Genomic DNA, 19,090 nt, shown 5'->3' on the forward strand with positions numbered 1-19,090 from the left:
AATTAACAATCATTCAGGCAATCACTACTCAGTGCTTTTCTTGTGTATGGCCCCCTTACAGTTCACAAGGTCAAAATGATAGAACATCCGAAAAAAAAAAGCCGGTATGCGTTGTGTTTATGGCACAATTTTTATGGCATGAACTGTTAAATCTTTCTATCGGATCTCCTATCCTTGTGACCACTGCCCAATGCGACCTGTGACAGATGTGCTTAGGAGTGCTGTGCCTCTATCTTTGTACATTAGAAGGTGAGAGTCTTTGTGTTAGGTTTTTGTACCATTGACTGCTGTCTATTTTTATCTATTTGTTTATATAGTGTCAATTTACATAGCTTGTCATCACTTGAATTGGTCCCAGGCCCCATTAGGCCTCACAATCTAAAGGGCCTTTTACACTGGCTGATTATTGGCCAGGAGCATTGCAAGAAACGCTTATTAAAATGGGCATCTTCGGCTGATCATCTGTTTAGAGCAGGCTTTAAAATTTATCGCCATCGGTCACACATCTTCCTGTGTAGATAGCTATAAAGAGAAGCTGACAACATGGATATACATATATCTGTGCTGTCAGTTTTCATTTTACACAGCAGTACAAACTTAATAGTGCTGCGATCCGGAATCCTATTGTCTGGCTCTCCTGTTCAGCCGCTGTGTTCAGGCCATGCCTCCTCCACTGTCAATCTCTGGAGGAGGCAGGGCCTGAAGATACTGCGTTTTGACAGAAGAGCTGGAGGAACAGGATGCTGGATTGCATGTGTGCACCTGAGCACGCCAGCCACCTGGAGAGGGAGGGCGTCACAGTGCAGGAGCTCTATGGTTGCTCTCTGCCACCTTCTGCACTGAATGGACTGCTGGTACAGTAGTATGAAGATCTGTTAGGTGTTGAGGAGGCTGTTGGCCAGTGTATTGGGGTGACCTGAGCTCTGTGCCGGTGACATCCTCCCTCCCTAGGCACGCAATGTGTTTCCTATGCAGCTGAGCACTCCGGCTGCCTGGAGAGGGAGGACATCACTGTGCAGGAGCTCTGGGTCACTTTTCCCCGAGGTCACCCAGAGATGCCCAGCAGGGAACCCCTCTCTGGCTGATGCCCACCTGTTTAGAACAGGGATTTCCTATAACTTTGGTGTCTTAACACATCAATAACTGTCAGCTGACCAATATCTCCCCTTGTCTCTTATGAACAATGTTCAAGTACCGAACAAAACCTTAGGGGAAAATGTAGTTTGAATACCTAAGGGGTTCGAACAGAGACGGAAACCAAGGTATTATGTACATCCGTCCTGTCAGTTACTTGGGCTGCATTACAGGCCGTTCTTCATGTAAAGGCACTTCAAACAAGCTTATTTGCGGCCCCTGTGGACACCATCAATGGAAACTCGAAGGACCTGATTAAAGCTGGTAGAATCTGTTGGATTCGGTTGGTGCCAAGCATGCATCAGGTTCTATTGGAGTCTGGCACGTAGAGGAGCGGCCAGCTTTGTTTGCCACTGCTAATCAAAATCAAGGTACAGTATTACTGATACCATCCAGTGCTACAAAAACATGGGCACTTTCTTTCAGAGACAACACGACTTTTGTCTCCAGTTCAGGTGCGGTTTGCAATTAGCTTCATTCACTTCAATGGAACTGAGCAGCAAAACCCCGGCAAGCTGGAGACAAGAGTGGGGCTGTCTCTGGAAGAAAGTGGCCATGTATTTGTAGCGCTGGATAACCCCTTTAACGATAGAAAATCCACACCAAAGGAAAGATTTTTGGACATTTATGAACAATGCGCCCCTGGCTTACGCCATGAGCCAGGCACGGGTTCTTACATTTTTAATAGTGTACACCAGCCATAACCCCCACTTGCTTGATGGTGATAAGTGGGCAAGGGGAAGGGGATGCGTTAAGGCCTCCTGCTGCTCCTAATTTATCATTCAAACAAGCGTAAACCACCTGCTCGGGTATAGATTTTTGTGCAGTCCCTGCAACAGGCGCATGTCCAGCTAGCCTTACTAAGCGGAGAGCTGAGGTGGACATCCTAAATCAGAGGACCAATATACTGTATATAGAAAACAGGGGAACCTAAAGGGGTTATCTAGGCTTAGAAAAACATGACCACTTTTTCCCCAGAAACAGTACCACCCTTGTCTTGAGTTTCGGTGTAGTTTTGCAGCTCAGTTCCACTAAAGTGAATGCAGCTAAATAGCAATACCACACACAACCTGGTGACAGAGGTGGTGCTGTTTTTGCTGTGATATTTCTAACCCCAGATAACCCCTGTAAAATCGTCAAAAAATAATGTGGTCTAAACTGAGATGATCTGTTGGAAAAGTTTATGAGAAGAGATGATTTAAATACTAGAGCAAGCCATTAATAAGTACAGGCTTTGCTTTCCAGGGGTTGTGTGGGACCAGAAAGCATAGCTGCTTAGCACCACTTCTACCAATGAGCTGTGTCTGATACTGCAGCTAAGCCCAATTCCCTTAAATGAGGATGCACTGCAATACCAGGCATAGCAATGCTACTTGTGGAATAAAGCAGATTCTTTTATCTAGTCTTGGACCAAAGTTGCAGGCTCTACATTAAAGTGACTCTGTACCCACAATCTGACCCCCAAACCACTTGTACCTTCGGATAGCTGCTTTTAATCCAAGATCTGTCCTGCGGTCCATTCGGCAGGTAATGCAGTTATTGTCCTAAAAAAATACTTTTAAACTTGAAGCCTGTGGCAAACGGGAGTATCTGTGCCCTAACTTTGCATCACCCCTCCGTCCCTCCTCCCCACCCTCTTCATCATTAGGAATGCCACTGAAACATTTTCTCCATGCTGAACATTGCACAGGTCCTTAACGATCCAGCCCATGTGCCAGGCTGCCACAGGTGAGGAATAGGAGGCAATCTGCCTGGAGCATTCCTAATGATGAAGAGGGTGGGGAGGAGGGACAGAGGGATGGTGCAAAGTTAGGACACAGATACTCCCGTTTGGCGCGGGCTTCAAGTTTAAAAGTATTTTTTTAGGACAATAACTGCATCACCTGCCAAACAGACCGCAGGACAGATCTTGGATTAAAAGCAGCTATCCGAAGGTACAAGTGGTTTTGGGGGGGGGGGGGGGGGGCAGATTGTGGGTTAAGAGTCGCTTTAAGTGTGACTTAGCAAATCTGTGGGAGATGTAGCTGCTATAAAAATTCCAACCAAAGAATCTAAGAAAGTATTAAAAATACTAAGTACCAACATGTCAATATGATCTGGTTTCGTCATTAGGCGCCGCGACTGGGAAATCAAGGGTGGTCTTCCTCTTTCCTATCCAGGACAAAGAGACGCTAATTCTTATGGACACAGTGCACGAGTCTGCAAAGGGCATCGGAAAGGCGACTGGATGCTAATTAATCCCAATCAATGTGGGTGCCAGCAGGGTGCATGAGTATTGTCATCCAGGCAGAAGATCCCTTCCCCCAACCCCTACGGCCTGTGATTAACCCCTATTCACCCTTGAGTTTGAAAGCATCGAACTACCATAAAAATTAAGAGACCAGTTCAATGATGAAGGGGCCAGGACCTTGGGCGGCAAAGATTAAAAATTGTGTTATCTTACATTATCTGTCATATTAAGGAGATATTCATACCTCTGTAATATGTTGCTATACATTACAAAGCCTAAGAGGCAGCTTCTGAGAAGAATTTTATTTATATATATATATATATATATATATATATATATATATATACACACACACACACACACACATATATATATATATGGACTACAATGAAATATTGTACAAAATTCAATACATTACCCCTATGTGTTGGAGAATAGTTTTCTGGTGTAGTTGAGTGGAATTTGTCATTTAACTGTTTTAGGGATTGCAGTGTGCTCTGACTGATAAAATACAATGATATAAGTCGTACCTAGTGTCAAACTTCCCTCTGCAATGCCTGACATACTCATTCTAGCTACAATATGTCACAGTTATATTTCAGCAGTCACTGATGCAAACCTGGGGCTGTGTTATCATTTGAATAGATTAGTTTTTGCTGCGTTTCCTCCAGTTCAGAAGAACCATCCTTCCATGTAAGAAACCCTACTGTGTATGATTACAGAAATTACATTATAAGCTCCAGTGATGCAGAGGATGCAGTGAATGGATGCCTGGTCAGCACACTGCTGTTATATAATGCCGTTATATAACTGGACAATTGATTGATAGAAGTTATTGTAATACAGCCACTGAACACAACTATCTCTCTCTCTATCTATCTATCTATCTATCTATCTATCTATCTATCTATCTATTTTTATTTCTAAAATGTAACAAATTTTCAGGACCTGTCAGCAAACAAACCATTGATGCAAGGACCTCCCGCAATCAGCTGTAGTCTATGTAAAAGTCTGACAGTTAACATTTAATTCCCTTGCAGCGCCACCACAGGGGAAAGTGAGTATTACACAGGAATTCAAAACAATAGAACGGGACAAGTCCTCCAGGGTGAGAGACACTCTTTAGGGGAGATTTATCATCAAACATGGTGTAAAGTGAAACTGGCTCAGTTGCAACCAATCAGATTCCACCTTTCATTTTCCAAAAAGTCTTTGAGAAATGAAAGGTGGAATCTGATTGGTTGCTAGGGGCAACTGAGCCAGTTTCACTTTACACCATGTTTGATAAATCTCCCCCTTTGCATTACATCTCTATTTTGGTTATAAATCCTGAGGAGAGGACTTCTCTCAATATACAAGTTCATACGCAGTTGTTAGTCAGTATTTTTAACCAAAATTATGAGTTAGTCCAAAACACTGAAAAAGTTGCAAACCTTTCCATTACAGTTTTCAGCTATGTTCTCACAAAACGACGGCCATTATTTGCTGTTAAATGACAGCCATCCATGACAGTGTGTGAACATAGCCTCCAAATACTGACCATGTAAAACGAGTTTCAGCGTATGTTCCCACTGCGGGAATAGGCATCCGTCTATGGATAATGACGGCAACAAATAAAGATGATGATCGTTATTTGCGGCCATTATCAATAGATGGCCGCATTTTCCTGATAAAATCCTGTAGTGGGAACATAGCCTTACCCTGCATTTACTAATAGAACATACAAAAATAGTTTTTTGTAACTACACAACGCCTTCAGACGTATAAGAGCTAAAGGAGTACCTGCATCTGATGGAAATGATCAAGACAGATTTTAAGCTTTTGAATTAGGCTCTGTTCCCACTGAGCAAAACTAGCGGAATACCGCGGCGGAATTGTCCGCCGCGGAATGCCGTTAGCCTCCCGCTCATAATGGGAGTCTATGGGAGGCGCGCGCTCCTGCCCTGTCCGCGCTGAAGAATGAACGCGCACCTCCCATAGACTCCCATTATGAGCGGGAGGCTAACGGCATTCCGCGGCGGACAATTCCGCCGCAGAATTCCGCTAGTTTTGCTCAGTGGGAACGGGGCCTTAGCTGAACAACTGTACGGTTTTTAAAAATGGTTACAAACAGGAAACACATAGAGACACGCAGAACTTTTCATCATATAGAAAATAATTCTCATAGGTAAAATTACAAAATCATACTTTTTTTTTTTAATTTATAAACCCATAAAAAAGAAATTTATCTAAAATGCAAAATATGGTTCATGACCAATGCTGTGTGTTAATGCTGCTATATAGCTTCCACTAGTGTAATATATTTTCCACAGAAATGCGTATAACATTTATATCTCATGTTTTATTATCACAGGACAGGTTGTGAGAAACACAATAATGCTATTATTTGCTTTAGCAATGTATAAAGCTACAATGTAAAACAAAGGCCTAAAGCGACCCTATTACATTACTATTAGTTCGCTAGGCGGTGATGATAATAATAACGCATGGATACACTGCCCCCATTATTACAGTACAGTGCAGTTGTTCTCCTCTGTGTATTGTTACTAAAGTCTCCATACATAATTCATCTGTTCTCCGTGTCCATTGCATGTACCCTCAGACTATTTCTCAATACACACAGAGGTACGGCACTGTGTTTGTTGCAATGGCTACTGCTCCACCTTATAACAATCAAATAATAATGAAACAATGGAGTGTTTGCTGCGAACCGTTACGTAAGGTCTGATAGCAGCTGGATGGTGACAGTATCACTCATTCTCACCATTAAAGTTGTTAAATCATAGAAAACATAAAATATAGCGGATACGTGGACTGCGGAGCCATGACCTGGATTGGAGGAGGTAGGGAGAGGACTGGGGACTGTTTCTCTCAGACATGTCTCTTTTATGCTACAGATAAGAATCACTAACTGAGCTGTAAAAAACGAGAAGGATTGGGTTTCCCCCCTTTCTTGCCTCAGGGAGTAGGAACGACAAGGGAAGTTTGGGGTGCACACCGAGGATCAGGAGGAGTAGGGTGTCACCTACCTCCCACACACACACAGGTAGGTTTAGTGCGTTCTGCTACAGATCAGAGCCAGGATGAGTTGTCACTATTCAGAGATGCTTGTATGATCTTATGCTTTCCACAACACCCCCCCTTCCAGCTTTTCCCAGAACCCCTCCTACTGGCTCAATATAGCTCTGTTGTCATATTCGCCCAAGTCAAAAGGGGGGAGAATGGACTGTGCCTGACAGAGGACTGAAAGAGTGAACCGACTGTATTAACTATTGAGCTTATGGGCGTGCAAGAATACTTCACACTCCCTGGGCACCAAAGTCCTAAAGACAAGACACGGATAAGTGAGGAGACAGGCAGAGCAGAGGATGGTGGTAACATAGGGAAGGTGGCAGGCTGCAAAGCTGTCAAAGTAGCCCACACTTACCGGCTTTAGCTGTGTTTTTAGGCTCATGCTTCGTGGGTTTGGGAGACACTTTTGCAGCTCTGCCCTATGTGACATCACTTCTCCAAACACTCACAGCCCTGGCTCTATCTATGTTTGCATCAGCAACTCTGCCTCTCTTTACTGAACCCACCAGGATCTGTGTGCCACCACTGCACCCTGCTGGGGGGGGACCTTTAATAATTTCAGGATTTCCCCCTTATAGTCAGCTGAAACTATAAATACTGGTGCTCCTGGGAAAGTTGGGCGATGACCCGAATGGCTGTGTTAGGGGTTGTTACCAATCAGGGTCTGCAGACTTTGATTCTGTATAGATAAATTACAAGGTGGGGTTAACATTAGTGGTTATATTAGTGGTCACCCAGCTTTCTTACAAGTACTAACCTTTCCCCATGCCGGTGATCGGCGGGTCTGGCCTCAGCCCCTCCCCCCCCCCGCTCAGCCAGTCAGTGACTGGGGTGGGACAGGTCTTTTTTCCTCCAGTCGTGACGTCATCACAACTCAAGGAAAAATGCCTACTGCTCACCGCCGGCACGGAGGGAGGTGAGTTAGTACTTGTAATCAGTGTTCCCCCTGCCTCTGCCTGAGGCTGGCTTTTATAATATGCCGGACTTCTCCTTTAAAGAGTACCTGTCATTAAAAAAAAAAAACTTTTGACGTATTGGAGAGACATTTCAAAAGTTTATATTGGTCAGGGTCTGGGTGTTCCTGTAGGGGAAAAATATAGATTCGCAAGAATTAGAGAGTCCTAGCATCTGTCACGTGTTTGTCAAACTTTGAGGTCACATGGTGATTCTACCTTTACCGTCATGTTACCAAACTCACCAAGTCTTACTGCAGACTTCAAAAGAGGACATGCATTTTAACGTACATATAGTAACATAGTCATATTTTAACGTACATATCTAGGATTACAAAAATGTTGTTGCTTTCTTCTAGAAATAGCACCACCCCTGTCCTTAGGTTCTGTGTGGTATTAAAACTAAGCTCTATTCATTCCAAGGGATCTCACTTGCAATATCACATACAAACTGAGCACAGCAGGGGCACTATTTCTAGAATAAAGCAGCTATGTTTATTCTAATCCTGGAAAATCCCTTTAAACACTGGAAAGTATCTAATGAAAACAAGAGTCAGTAGTAAAATCCTCGTAGAGGCATGGCTGCAGGATCGCATTCACACATCATACAACAGACACGTGTAGGCACAGGACATAAAACAGACTGGGAAATACTGTGATTTGTGATATGCAATATATAGGAATGGCTCTGCCGCTGGAAAGAATGCTCATCTAAATCAGTAACTTAAAGGAACAGCGCAGAGACTCGTAAGAAGAGAAGTAACGCTTCCCAGAAACCCCGCTGCATACATGGCTGACAGAGAAGTCATAGTTTATGTGAATAGAAAAATCTATGAGAGGTCTAGGTTGTCATTTAGGGATTAAGTAGTCAGAAATATGGGCCAGTTAATATCCAGGTTCTGTGCCACCATGTTGTATGTTTGCAGTTAAAGTAAACTCTGACAAACTCCAGAATCAGCCTGAAGAGGTTTACTCAGTACCCATGAGATCAGCACCTGGAGTTTCCTTCAATGTTGGAGCCATGCCTGAAAGGCCATTAAGGACACCAATGCCAATGCCTTAAAGGGACTCACACACACAATTTATTATAGTGCAGGAGCATGGCCGATGCAATTATTATATTATATTATTATTATAGTTTCACTGTTTTTATGTACATATAGCTGATATATTGTACACTCATCAATAGAAATGAACGCTACTCAAGCATGCTAAAGTTCGTCCGAACCCAGAGGTCTCAGCATTTGATTACCGGTGGCTGTTGAAGTTGCATCCAACTTCTTAAAGGGGTTATCCAGTGCTAATTAAACATGGCTACTTTCTTCCAGAGACAGCACCGCTCTTGTCTCCAGTTTGGTCGGGGTTTTGTAATTCAGTTCTATTGAAGGGAATGGAGCTTGATTGCAAACCACACCTGAACTAGAGACAAGAGTGGTGCTGTCTCTGGAAGAAAGTGGCCATGTTTTTGTAGCAATGGATAACTCCTTTAAGCCACCGGTAATTAAATGTTGATACTTCTGGGATCGTGTTGTGCTCATCTCTATCTAGACAAAAAATATTGCACACAGATAGAAATATAGTTAGATTGCTGTTCAGCTCAGCACTTCTGTTACAGGTAGGTATGTAATGATTACAAGTGTGATCTGATTAGGCACTGAGTCTTGCCACAAGAGGGCGTAAAAGTGTTTCTCCTGCTGCCCTATAGAAAAGATTTATAACACTGGATTGGTTTCTTGACACTAAAAAAAGCAGAAAATATATTTATATGATATTTACATTAAAGGGATAAGCCCTTTGTCTAAGTTTCTTCTTGCTTGCAGCGTTTGAAAACATTATTATTTACTAGTCACTTTTCTTTGCTAATTCTGTATCCAGTTTATACTATTTTCTATTAACTAATACTTCAAAGAGACCAATCTCTATTTTATCTTTATAACTGTAGACTATAGTAGTTTAGGCAAAATGTATCAGTCTCCTGTCTAGGCTGTTAATCGTAACCACTTCAGGATTGTGCACTCGAACCCTTATATGTTGCACCACTAATTGTACTTTGCAATAACAGACTTAATTTGCACATAAAATATTCTGCGAAACCAGAAAAAAAATATATGTGCAGTGAAATTGAAAATAAAACGCATTTTTTTTTATGGGGGGGGGGGGGGGGTGTTGTTTGTCCCGCTTATACCTTTGGTCTATGGGGCTGGTTGAGGTGTCATTTTTTGCGCCATGATCTGTACCTTCTATTGGTACCTTGACTGCATATATGCGACTTTTTGATCGCTTTTTATTTCAATTTTTCTGGAATTGATGCAACCAAAAATTGGCGGATTTTTGCACTTATGACATTTACTGTGCAAGATCAGGAATTTAATAGTTTGGATGATTACGCACGCGGCGATACCAAATGTGTTTATTTATTTGTTTGTTTTTATTTCTAAAATGGGAAAAGGATGCTGATTAAAATTTTTATTAGGGGAGGGGATTTTTTATTAATGAAAAAACGTTATTATTTTTCTTACACAGTAATTAGAAGTCCCCTGGGGGACTTCTATGTACACAGCATTGATCTCCCATTGAGATTAATGCTGCGTATATAATAGGGCACCAATCCATTAGATCGGTGCTCTGTTGGTCTGGTCTGCTGCAGACCAGATCAGCAGAATACCGAGCCGGGATCAGCGTCGTTCCAATGCTGACGCCCGGCAAGGTAAGTTAAACAGATCGCCCCTCCACGATCGCATTGCTGGTGGGCGATCTGCCCACTAGACCACAATGAAGGGGGATAAATAGCAGTTTAGATGCAGCTGTCAGCCATGACAGCTGCATCTTAACTGCTCATTAGCAGGTGCGGCCCCGCTCTGAACTTCCCTACCCCACTAAGGACGTATAGTTACTGAAATCTAACATATCAGGGGGATTCAATACACATAAAGGAGCAGCACTCCTAAATTCTTACACTATATACTATTGGAATGGGATGGGAATGTTTTTCCTATGATATTAAAGGCGAGACTTATCAAAGCCGCTGCTATTTCAGCTATGTCAAATTGTGCTCCTTCTTAATGGAAGAACAAGAGTGATCAAGATGTTCCCTGCTTAATGAGAAATAACTGCGGCAATGCTTTGAATTCTGATTATCTGCTTTCACTTCTGAGATCTTATTTTTAAGTGTCTGGTATTTCTATAATCTTCCAATGATGGAAATTGCACAGACCTGTTAATTCACTGTCAGCAGGACACCGTTACGCCAATAAAACCTTTTGGGTTTTTATGTCAGTGCCTTTTTTCAATGTGATGCACTTAAATTGGGCTTAATTGTAAGTATACCCTTTGTAATTGTTTAGACATCAGAGAAATTTGCAATTTTTTTCTTAAAAAGGAAAGTGCAATAATACTGAATAAGCCCCTAAAAGCCTCTACTTGTCAGCAAACAATCAGCAATGATTTTGGGACATGCAGCGTACTCCACCTAACAGGTATTTACAAGGCGTCCTAGGGATATTCTATCAATTCCTGCTGTCAGTATTAACGCTAACAAATTGTTGAGAGCTTTGCTTTCTGCTGAGTATTACTAAGTAAAAAAAAGGGTAGTGCGTTTCTGAGCTTACAAATAAGCAGTGCTCTGTTCCCTTTACTGTATAAAACCATACTTCTAGAAATCTTCCTCAGTGACAAGAGGTAACCACTAGGTGGCACTTGTGTGATGTAGAAGAAATGTGTAACCAGAATCATGGTGAGATTCTTCAAGGAACTCATTGGAAATGATGTACCAGACAAGTGGGATTCTTCAGCTAGAACACTGAAAGATGTGGACAAATTCAGTTTAAAGTGATTAAATGTATCACATGTATCCCAGCAAGATGTTTCAGGTACAGAGGTCCTTGGGAATGATCTTAAAGGGGAACTCCAGGTAGGAGTAAAACAAAAAATGAACCTTCTTTAGAAGCATATAGCATTACTTACCTATCTATGCCAGTTTTGAAACTACCAAAAATTCATTTGTTTGGGGTTTTTTGTTCTTTATTGTGTGGCTGTAGTTCCTGGTTGAGAAGTTGTACTCAGTACTACAGGTTCCAGAATGCAATGCTTTACCTCACTGTTCATCACAGTCCTCCACCCTGCCCATTCCCCACCCAAATTTGTTGCAGAACATCTAGGCCGTATTCACACATTGCAGTTTTATTGTGTTACTGAATTATTTGCAGTACTTTATCATTTAGTTGTGTTCCCACCCACCCACACAGCAAACTGTATTCTCTACCTGTAACACCACATAGCACGCTGTACTCTCTACCTGTAACACCACACAGCACACTGTATTCTCTACCTGTAACACCACACAGCACACTGTATTCTCTACCTGTAACACCACACAGCACACTGTACTCTCTACCTGTAACACCACACAGCACGCTGTATTCTCTACCTGTAACACCACACACCACGCTGTATTCTCTACCTGTAACACCACATAGCACGCTGTACTCTCTACCTGTAACACCACACAGCACACTGTATTCTCTACCTGTAACACCACACAGCACACTGTATTCTCTACCTGTAACACCACACAGCACACTGTATTCTCTACCTGTAACACCACACAGCACACTGTATTCTCTACCTGTAACACCACACAGCACACTATTACTACCTGTAACACCACACAGCACCCTGTATTCTCTACCTGTAACACCACACAGCACACTGTACTCTCTACCTGTAACACCACACAGCACGCTGTATTCTCTACCTGTAACACCACACACCACGCTGTATTCTCTACCTGTAACACCACACAGCACACTGTATTCTCTACCTGTAACACCACACAGCACACTATTACTACCTGTAACACCACACAGCACCCTGTATTCTCTACCTGTAACACCACACAGCACACTGTACTCTCTACCTGTAACACCACACAGCACGCTGTACTCTCTACCTGTAACACCACACAGCACGCTGTACTCTCTACCTGTAACACCACACAGCACACTGTATTCTCTACCTGTAACACCACACAGCACACTGTATTCTCTACCTGTAACACCACACAGCACACTATTACTACCTGTAACACCACACAGCACGCTGTATTCTCTACCTGTAACACCACACGGCACTCTGTATTCTCTACCTGTAACACCACACAGCACACTATTACTACCTGTAACACCACACAGCACACTGTATTCTCTACCTGTAACACCACACAGCACGCTGTATTCTCTACCTGTAACACCACACAGCACACTGTATTCTCTGCCTGTAACACCACACAGCACGCTGTATTCTCTACCTGTAACACCACACAGCACGCTGTATTCTCTACCTGTAACACCACACAGCACGCTGTATTCTCTACCTGTAACACCACACAGCACCCTGTATTCTCTACCTGTAACACCACACAGCACCCTGTATTCTCTACCTGTAACACCAGAGCACGCTGTATTCTCTACCTGTAACACCACACAGCACGCTGTATATTCTACCTGTAACACCACACAGCACCCTGTATTCTCTACCTGTAACACTACACAGCACACTGTTACTACCTATAACACCACACAGCACCCTGTATTCTCTACCTGTAACACCACACAGCGCGCTGTATCCTTTACCTGTAACACCACACAGCACGCTGTATTCTCTACCTGTAACACCAGAGCACGCTGTATTCTCTACCTGTAACACCACACAGCACACTGTATTCTCTACCTGTACCACCACACAGCACGCTGTATATTCTACCTGTAACACCACACAGCACCCTGTATTCTCTACCTGTAACACCACACAGCACACTGTACTCTCTACCTGTAACACCACACAGCACGCTGTATTCTCTACCTGTAACACCACACACCACGCTGTATTCTCTACCTGTAACACCACATAGCACGCTGTACTCTCTACCTGTAACACCACACAGCACACTGTATTCTCTACCTGTAACACCACACAGCACACTGTATTCTCTACCTGTAACACCACACAGCACACTGTATTCTCTACCTGTAACACCACACAGCACACTGTATTCTCTACCTGTAACACCACACAGCACACTATTACTACCTGTAACACCACACAGCACCCTGTATTCTCTACCTGTAACACCACACAGCACACTGTACTCTCTACCTGTAACACCACACAGCACGCTGTATTCTCTACCTGTAACACCACACACCACGCTGTATTCTCTACCTGTAACACCACACAGCACACTGTATTCTCTACCTGTAACACCACACAGCACACTATTACTACCTGTAACACCACACAGCACCCTGTATTCTCTACCTGTAACACCACACAGCACACTGTACTCTCTACCTGTAACACCACACAGCACGCTGTACTCTCTACCTGTAACACCACACAGCACGCTGTACTCTCTACCTGTAACACCACACAGCACACTGTATTCTCTACCTGTAACACCACACAGCACACTGTATTCTCTACCTGTAACACCACACAGCACACTATTACTACCTGTAACACCACACAGCACGCTGTATTCTCTACCTGTAACACCGCACAGCACACTGTGTTCTCCATCTGTAACACCACACGGCACTCTGTATTCTCTACCTGTAACACCACACAGCACACTGCATTCTCTACCTGTAACACCACACAGCATGCTGTATTCTCTACCTGTAACACCACACGGCACGCTGTATTCTCTGCCTGTAACACCACACAGCACACTATTACTACCTGTAACACCACACAGCACACTGTATTCTCTATCTGTAACACCACACGGCACTCTGTATTCTCTACCTGTAACACCACACAGCACACTATTACTACCTGTAACACCACACAGCACACTGTATTCTCTACCTGTAACACCACACAGCACGCTGTATTCTCTACCTGTAACACCACACAGCACACTGTATTCTCTGCCTGTAACACCACACAGCACGCTGTATTCTCTACCTGTAACACCACACAGCACGCTGTATTCTCTACCTGTAACACCACACAGCACCCTGTATTCTCTACCTGTAACACCACACAGCACCCTGTATTCTCTACCTGTAACACCAGAGCACGCTGTATTCTCTACCTGTAACACCACACAGCACGCTGTATATTCTACCTGTAACACCACACAGCACCCTGTATTCTCTACCTGTAACACTACACAGCACACTGTTACTACCTATAACACCACACAGCACCCTGTATTCTCTACCTGTAACACCACACAGCACACTGTATTCTCTACCTGTAACACCACACAGCACACTGTATTCTCTACCTGTAACACCACACAGCGCGCTGTATCCTTTACCTGTAACACCACACAGCACGCTGTATTCTCTACCTGTAACACCAGAGCACGCTGTATTCTCTACCTGTAACACCACACAGCACACTGTATTCTCTACCTGTACCACCACACAGCACGCTGTATATTCTACCTGTAACACCACACAGCACGCTGTATTCTCTACCTGTAACACCACACAGCACACTGTATTCTCTACCTGTAACACCACACAGCACACTGTATTCTCTACCTGTAACACCACACAGCACGCTGTATTCTCTACCTGTAACACCACACAGCACACTGTATTCTCTACCTGTAACACCACACAGCACACTGTATTCTCTACCTGTAACACCAGAGCACGCTGTATTCTCTACCTGTAACACCACACAGCACACTGTATTCTCTACCTGTAACCCTAATATTGGAATAAAGTAAAGAACTTTTTGAATTCAATTAAAAAAAAAAATTGCACATATTATAATGGAGCATCTTTTATCTTTGAAGTTGAGCCCCACAATAAGGAGTTTATCCGATATTATTTTACATGGGATATACTGTTTACGCCTTGTTTTTTCTCCAGGTGGGATTGGCAGTGCCAGCTCTGATCCTCTCTGCCGTTTAGCATCAGTTAATTGTGTTACTGCATCATTTTTGTAAAGACGCTGCAGTACTACAATGAAACTCCAACATGTGTGAACATAGCCCTAATTTCACTGCAGAGTTTTGCACAATCAGTGAAATCAGTGCAGCAGCTACTTCTGGACGGTCAGAGATGGTGAATCACTCAGAGGATTGGGGGATCCAGCCAAGCCTCCTGTGACATTATGCCCTGCCCCCTGTCTACATCATCAGCCTGTGCTCAGCAAACACTCACAATGTGAGACAGAGGCATGTCTCCTAAGATGGGAGCAGGAGACAATGTGGATTGGCTAGCCCTGCTGGCGTTGTTATGACAGTTTCTTCCTGCTTCCAATGATGTGCCAACCTTGCGGGGGCTTCCTGCTCAGCCAATGGGTCACTGCTGTAGCTGGTGACTGGATAAGCAGGCAGTTCTTACTCTGGACAAAGGAATAAGCTAAGGGTGCCTGGGACCAGCAGGTGCTGTCAGAACAACAGTGAAAGGGGATCAGGGTAAAGGTGCGTTTAAACAGGCAGATTTATCTGACCAATTTTGGAAGCCAAAGTCAAGAATGGAATTTCAGTCTTTCCTTTATGACCTGCACCCTGTTTATTGTCTTTTCCTGGCTTTGGCTTAAAAAATCTGTCAGATAAATCTCTCTGTGTAAACGCATCATTAGTGAGAATGCTTTATTTTTTTAGTTAGTTCACAGCCCTTTGTAAAAAAAAAAAAAAAATCATCCTTGAACAGATCATTTAATGCTGTAATATACATAAACCAATTTATAACTATCAATTCCAAAGAAAGAATTAATGCTATAAAATGGAATATTTATACCCCCTATGTTTTAACTCTTTCATTGAGCCATTGTTAAGCATGTAACTTACTGCAGCGATGTATATGTTTTGCCTAACTATTTGGAGTGGATAGTATTGGTCTAACAATAGACCAATACTATCCACAATATGGTGTGCTTAAATAAATGCACATGGCTGGGAGCAGCACCCATCTCTTTAGGCTCTGTACTCCGATCTATGTACTTTTATGGCTACAGAAATATAGTATTATAATGTGTACTGAATGATCTTACCTGGGTCACCTTCTCGGTGACATTTTGCGTCCTCTCAAAGGCATTGCTGGGGGCTACAATCTCAATCTCTGTGGTGGAAGCAGACCGGTGCTTTTCTAGGTTGAATTCCACAAAGTTGAGAGTAAACTGGGGGATCTGACTGATGGTTCTGTACCTCATGAGGTCGGCATCAGCGGAGGAATTCAAAAAGTTTGGCTTCACCTTTGACCCCTCTATTGAAAAACAGAAAAGAGATTGAAAGCACCAGGACACCACTATATTGCACTAGTCCCAAGTATGGACCCTTAAACGTCATTTACATTTCTGGCTACATGGGCTATAAGGGCAGCAAGCTGCTGGGCTAAGAAGTCCTAGGTGTTGGCATAATCTATAGGTCTATATTGTGTCATGAAGAAAAAGAGGAAAATCATATAAAATCCTTTGCTCAAGGATATTACAGAACACAAGATGCTAACCTGAATTGAAGGCAGCTCGTGTCAACCTTTGATGAAGAGTCTTGTTAGCTTTCCTGGCCAGCAGCAGCGCCAGATCCTCGAAGTTTAAGATGAACATAATGACTTCTCCTTCCTCGTTCTTTACTGGGACGACATCCACCAGGCACCGCAGGCAGGAACCTGTAAAGGGTAGTCACAGGAAGGTTAGGCAAAGTCACAAAAGAACTATGAGTACAGATCTGTTGGCAAGAACCAACCACAGACTTTAGTCTGTTTTCTACAAAGTATGCAGGTGCCTGAACAAGCTGGGTGACTGTATGCTTTGCCGGGTGCCATCATAATGTAAGTTAGTTGGGCACATCTCTGCATGACTGTATGCTGCGCCAGGGTGCCATAATAATGTATGCTAGTTGTGCACATCTCTGGATAACTGCATGCTGTGCCAGGGTGCCATAATAGAGTATGCTAGTTGGGCACATCTCTGGATGACTGTATGCTGTGCCAGGGAACCATAACAATGTATGCTAGTTGGGCACATCTCTGGATAACTGCATGCTGCACCAAAGGAGCCATAATAATGTATGCTAGTTGGGCACATCTCTGGATGACTGTATGCTGTGAGGGTTATACCAGAGGCTGGTTTAGACCAGAGGCTGAGGGTTAAGACCAGAGGCTGCTCTCGGGCTCATAGGACTCTTGTTATGCCGCTGCTAAAAAGGGAAATGAGTTCATTAGTCATACAGAATTACAGAAGGAAATATGAAGCAAAAGCACAGCAACCCATCAGCAAACACATTTATCTTCCCGGTGCTTATACAATGGAAGGCAAAGTCTAACTAGTTGCTATGTGTTTGCTGATGGGTTTACAGTGCCAGTAACTATTCTAATTGTAATTGATGAAGTTTGCAGGAAGTGTGCCGCCCTTCCATCTGATATATTTCCACACGAAAAAAAATAAAAATTAAAATGATGTGGTAAGTACTTATCCAGCCAGGCATGTACAATGGGTCTAATGGTAATAACATACAGTGTGGTATTCCTCTACCCAAATCATTCATTACAGCAGCTTTAACATGTACTTTCGGCACGGCTGTGTTTCAGTGCAGTTGATTTAATTAATGGTTTGGTAAGTGGCAGGAATTGCCGGAGGGCACTGCCCATGGTCCCTAATCGCTGGCCTGAAAAGCATCAATTATATGACACAGCAAATGTCTATGGCTTCGGGGGATGACTGGCGAACAGGTTTTTTTTTTTTAATTTTTAATTTTTAAAATTCTTCAGTACGGTGGTTTGATGCACAGGATTTTTGAAGCTGTTTTATAAACCAAAGCTAGAAGGTGATTTAAAAGGAATGGGTAATATAAAGGAAGGATCCACCCTTAAAGGAGCTCTCTCACCATAGACACTTGGCCCCTAGCTACATTGTATGGAATATGCCTGCTGAATGGGGTGGGGTGCAGGCTCCTAGACTTGACCACCACTCCATTGATTGCATAAGGGAGTACTGAAAATAGCCAATCATATCATATCTAAAGATGAGCGAATCTCGAACAGGCTCGGGTGCATCCAACTTGAGGCACCAATAATCCTATGCAGAGCTTTTGGGTTCGGATGAACCTGAGTGTGCTTGAGATTCGCTCATCTCTAATTATATTCCATAGACCAGTGATGGCTAACCTTGACACTCCAGCTGTTGCAAAACTACAACTCCCATCATGCCTGGGCAGCCAAAGCCATATCTTTGGTTGTTTGGTTGCAACAGCTGGAGTATCAAGGTTAACCATCACTGCCATAGACAATAAATAAAGCTGCTCCACGCAGCTTGATATGGACTCCTCAAATGTGTATGGCAGTAAAACCTCTTAAAGGGCTATAAACACCTTTAAAATAAAAATATATACAGTATTTTCCTGCGTATGAGACTACTTTTTAACCCAGAAAAATCTTCACATAAGTCAGGGGTTATCTTATACTCCATGTGTCATCTTATAGGGCAGGGGCTGAAAAACTTTGGAATCATACCTAAGAATCTGCAGTCACTGTATATGGTGAGGGCAGATAAAGTCCGCATCCCCACTATATGTGGTGACTGTATGAAGGGTAGAGCAAGCTGCAGGCGTCCAGGGTATGGAAAAAAAAAAATATGGTAGAGTGGCCCAACTCTTTCACCCGTCCGGCCACCCTTGTATCCTACCTGTATTACTATACCACCTTCTCTGCCTCTCAGATCTCGCTGCTGTCTGATGTTT

General features: G+C 43.2%; 1 protein-coding gene across 5 annotated transcripts in view; it reads right to left on the reverse strand.

Moving 5' to 3' along the window:
* The window catches only part of KCNH6 (potassium voltage-gated channel subfamily H member 6), a 191,026-nt gene that overhangs the window by 33,596 nt on the left and 138,340 nt on the right, over window positions 1–19,090 (reverse strand). For all 5 annotated transcript variants that reach the window (XM_069952457.1, XM_069952458.1, XM_069952459.1 and 2 more), the window contains 2 exons: window positions 16,863–17,021; window positions 16,408–16,619 (listed from right to left, as the gene is read on the reverse strand). In XM_069952457.1, the coding sequence (XP_069808558.1) occupies window positions 16,408–16,619; window positions 16,863–17,021 (371 nt within the window). The remainder of the gene's footprint in view (window positions 1–16,407; window positions 16,620–16,862; window positions 17,022–19,090) is intronic.

This window comes from Dendropsophus ebraccatus, chromosome 14, assembly GCF_027789765.1.
Source record: "Dendropsophus ebraccatus isolate aDenEbr1 chromosome 14, aDenEbr1.pat, whole genome shotgun sequence".
NCBI classification, from domain to species: domain Eukaryota; kingdom Metazoa; phylum Chordata; class Amphibia; order Anura; family Hylidae; genus Dendropsophus; species Dendropsophus ebraccatus.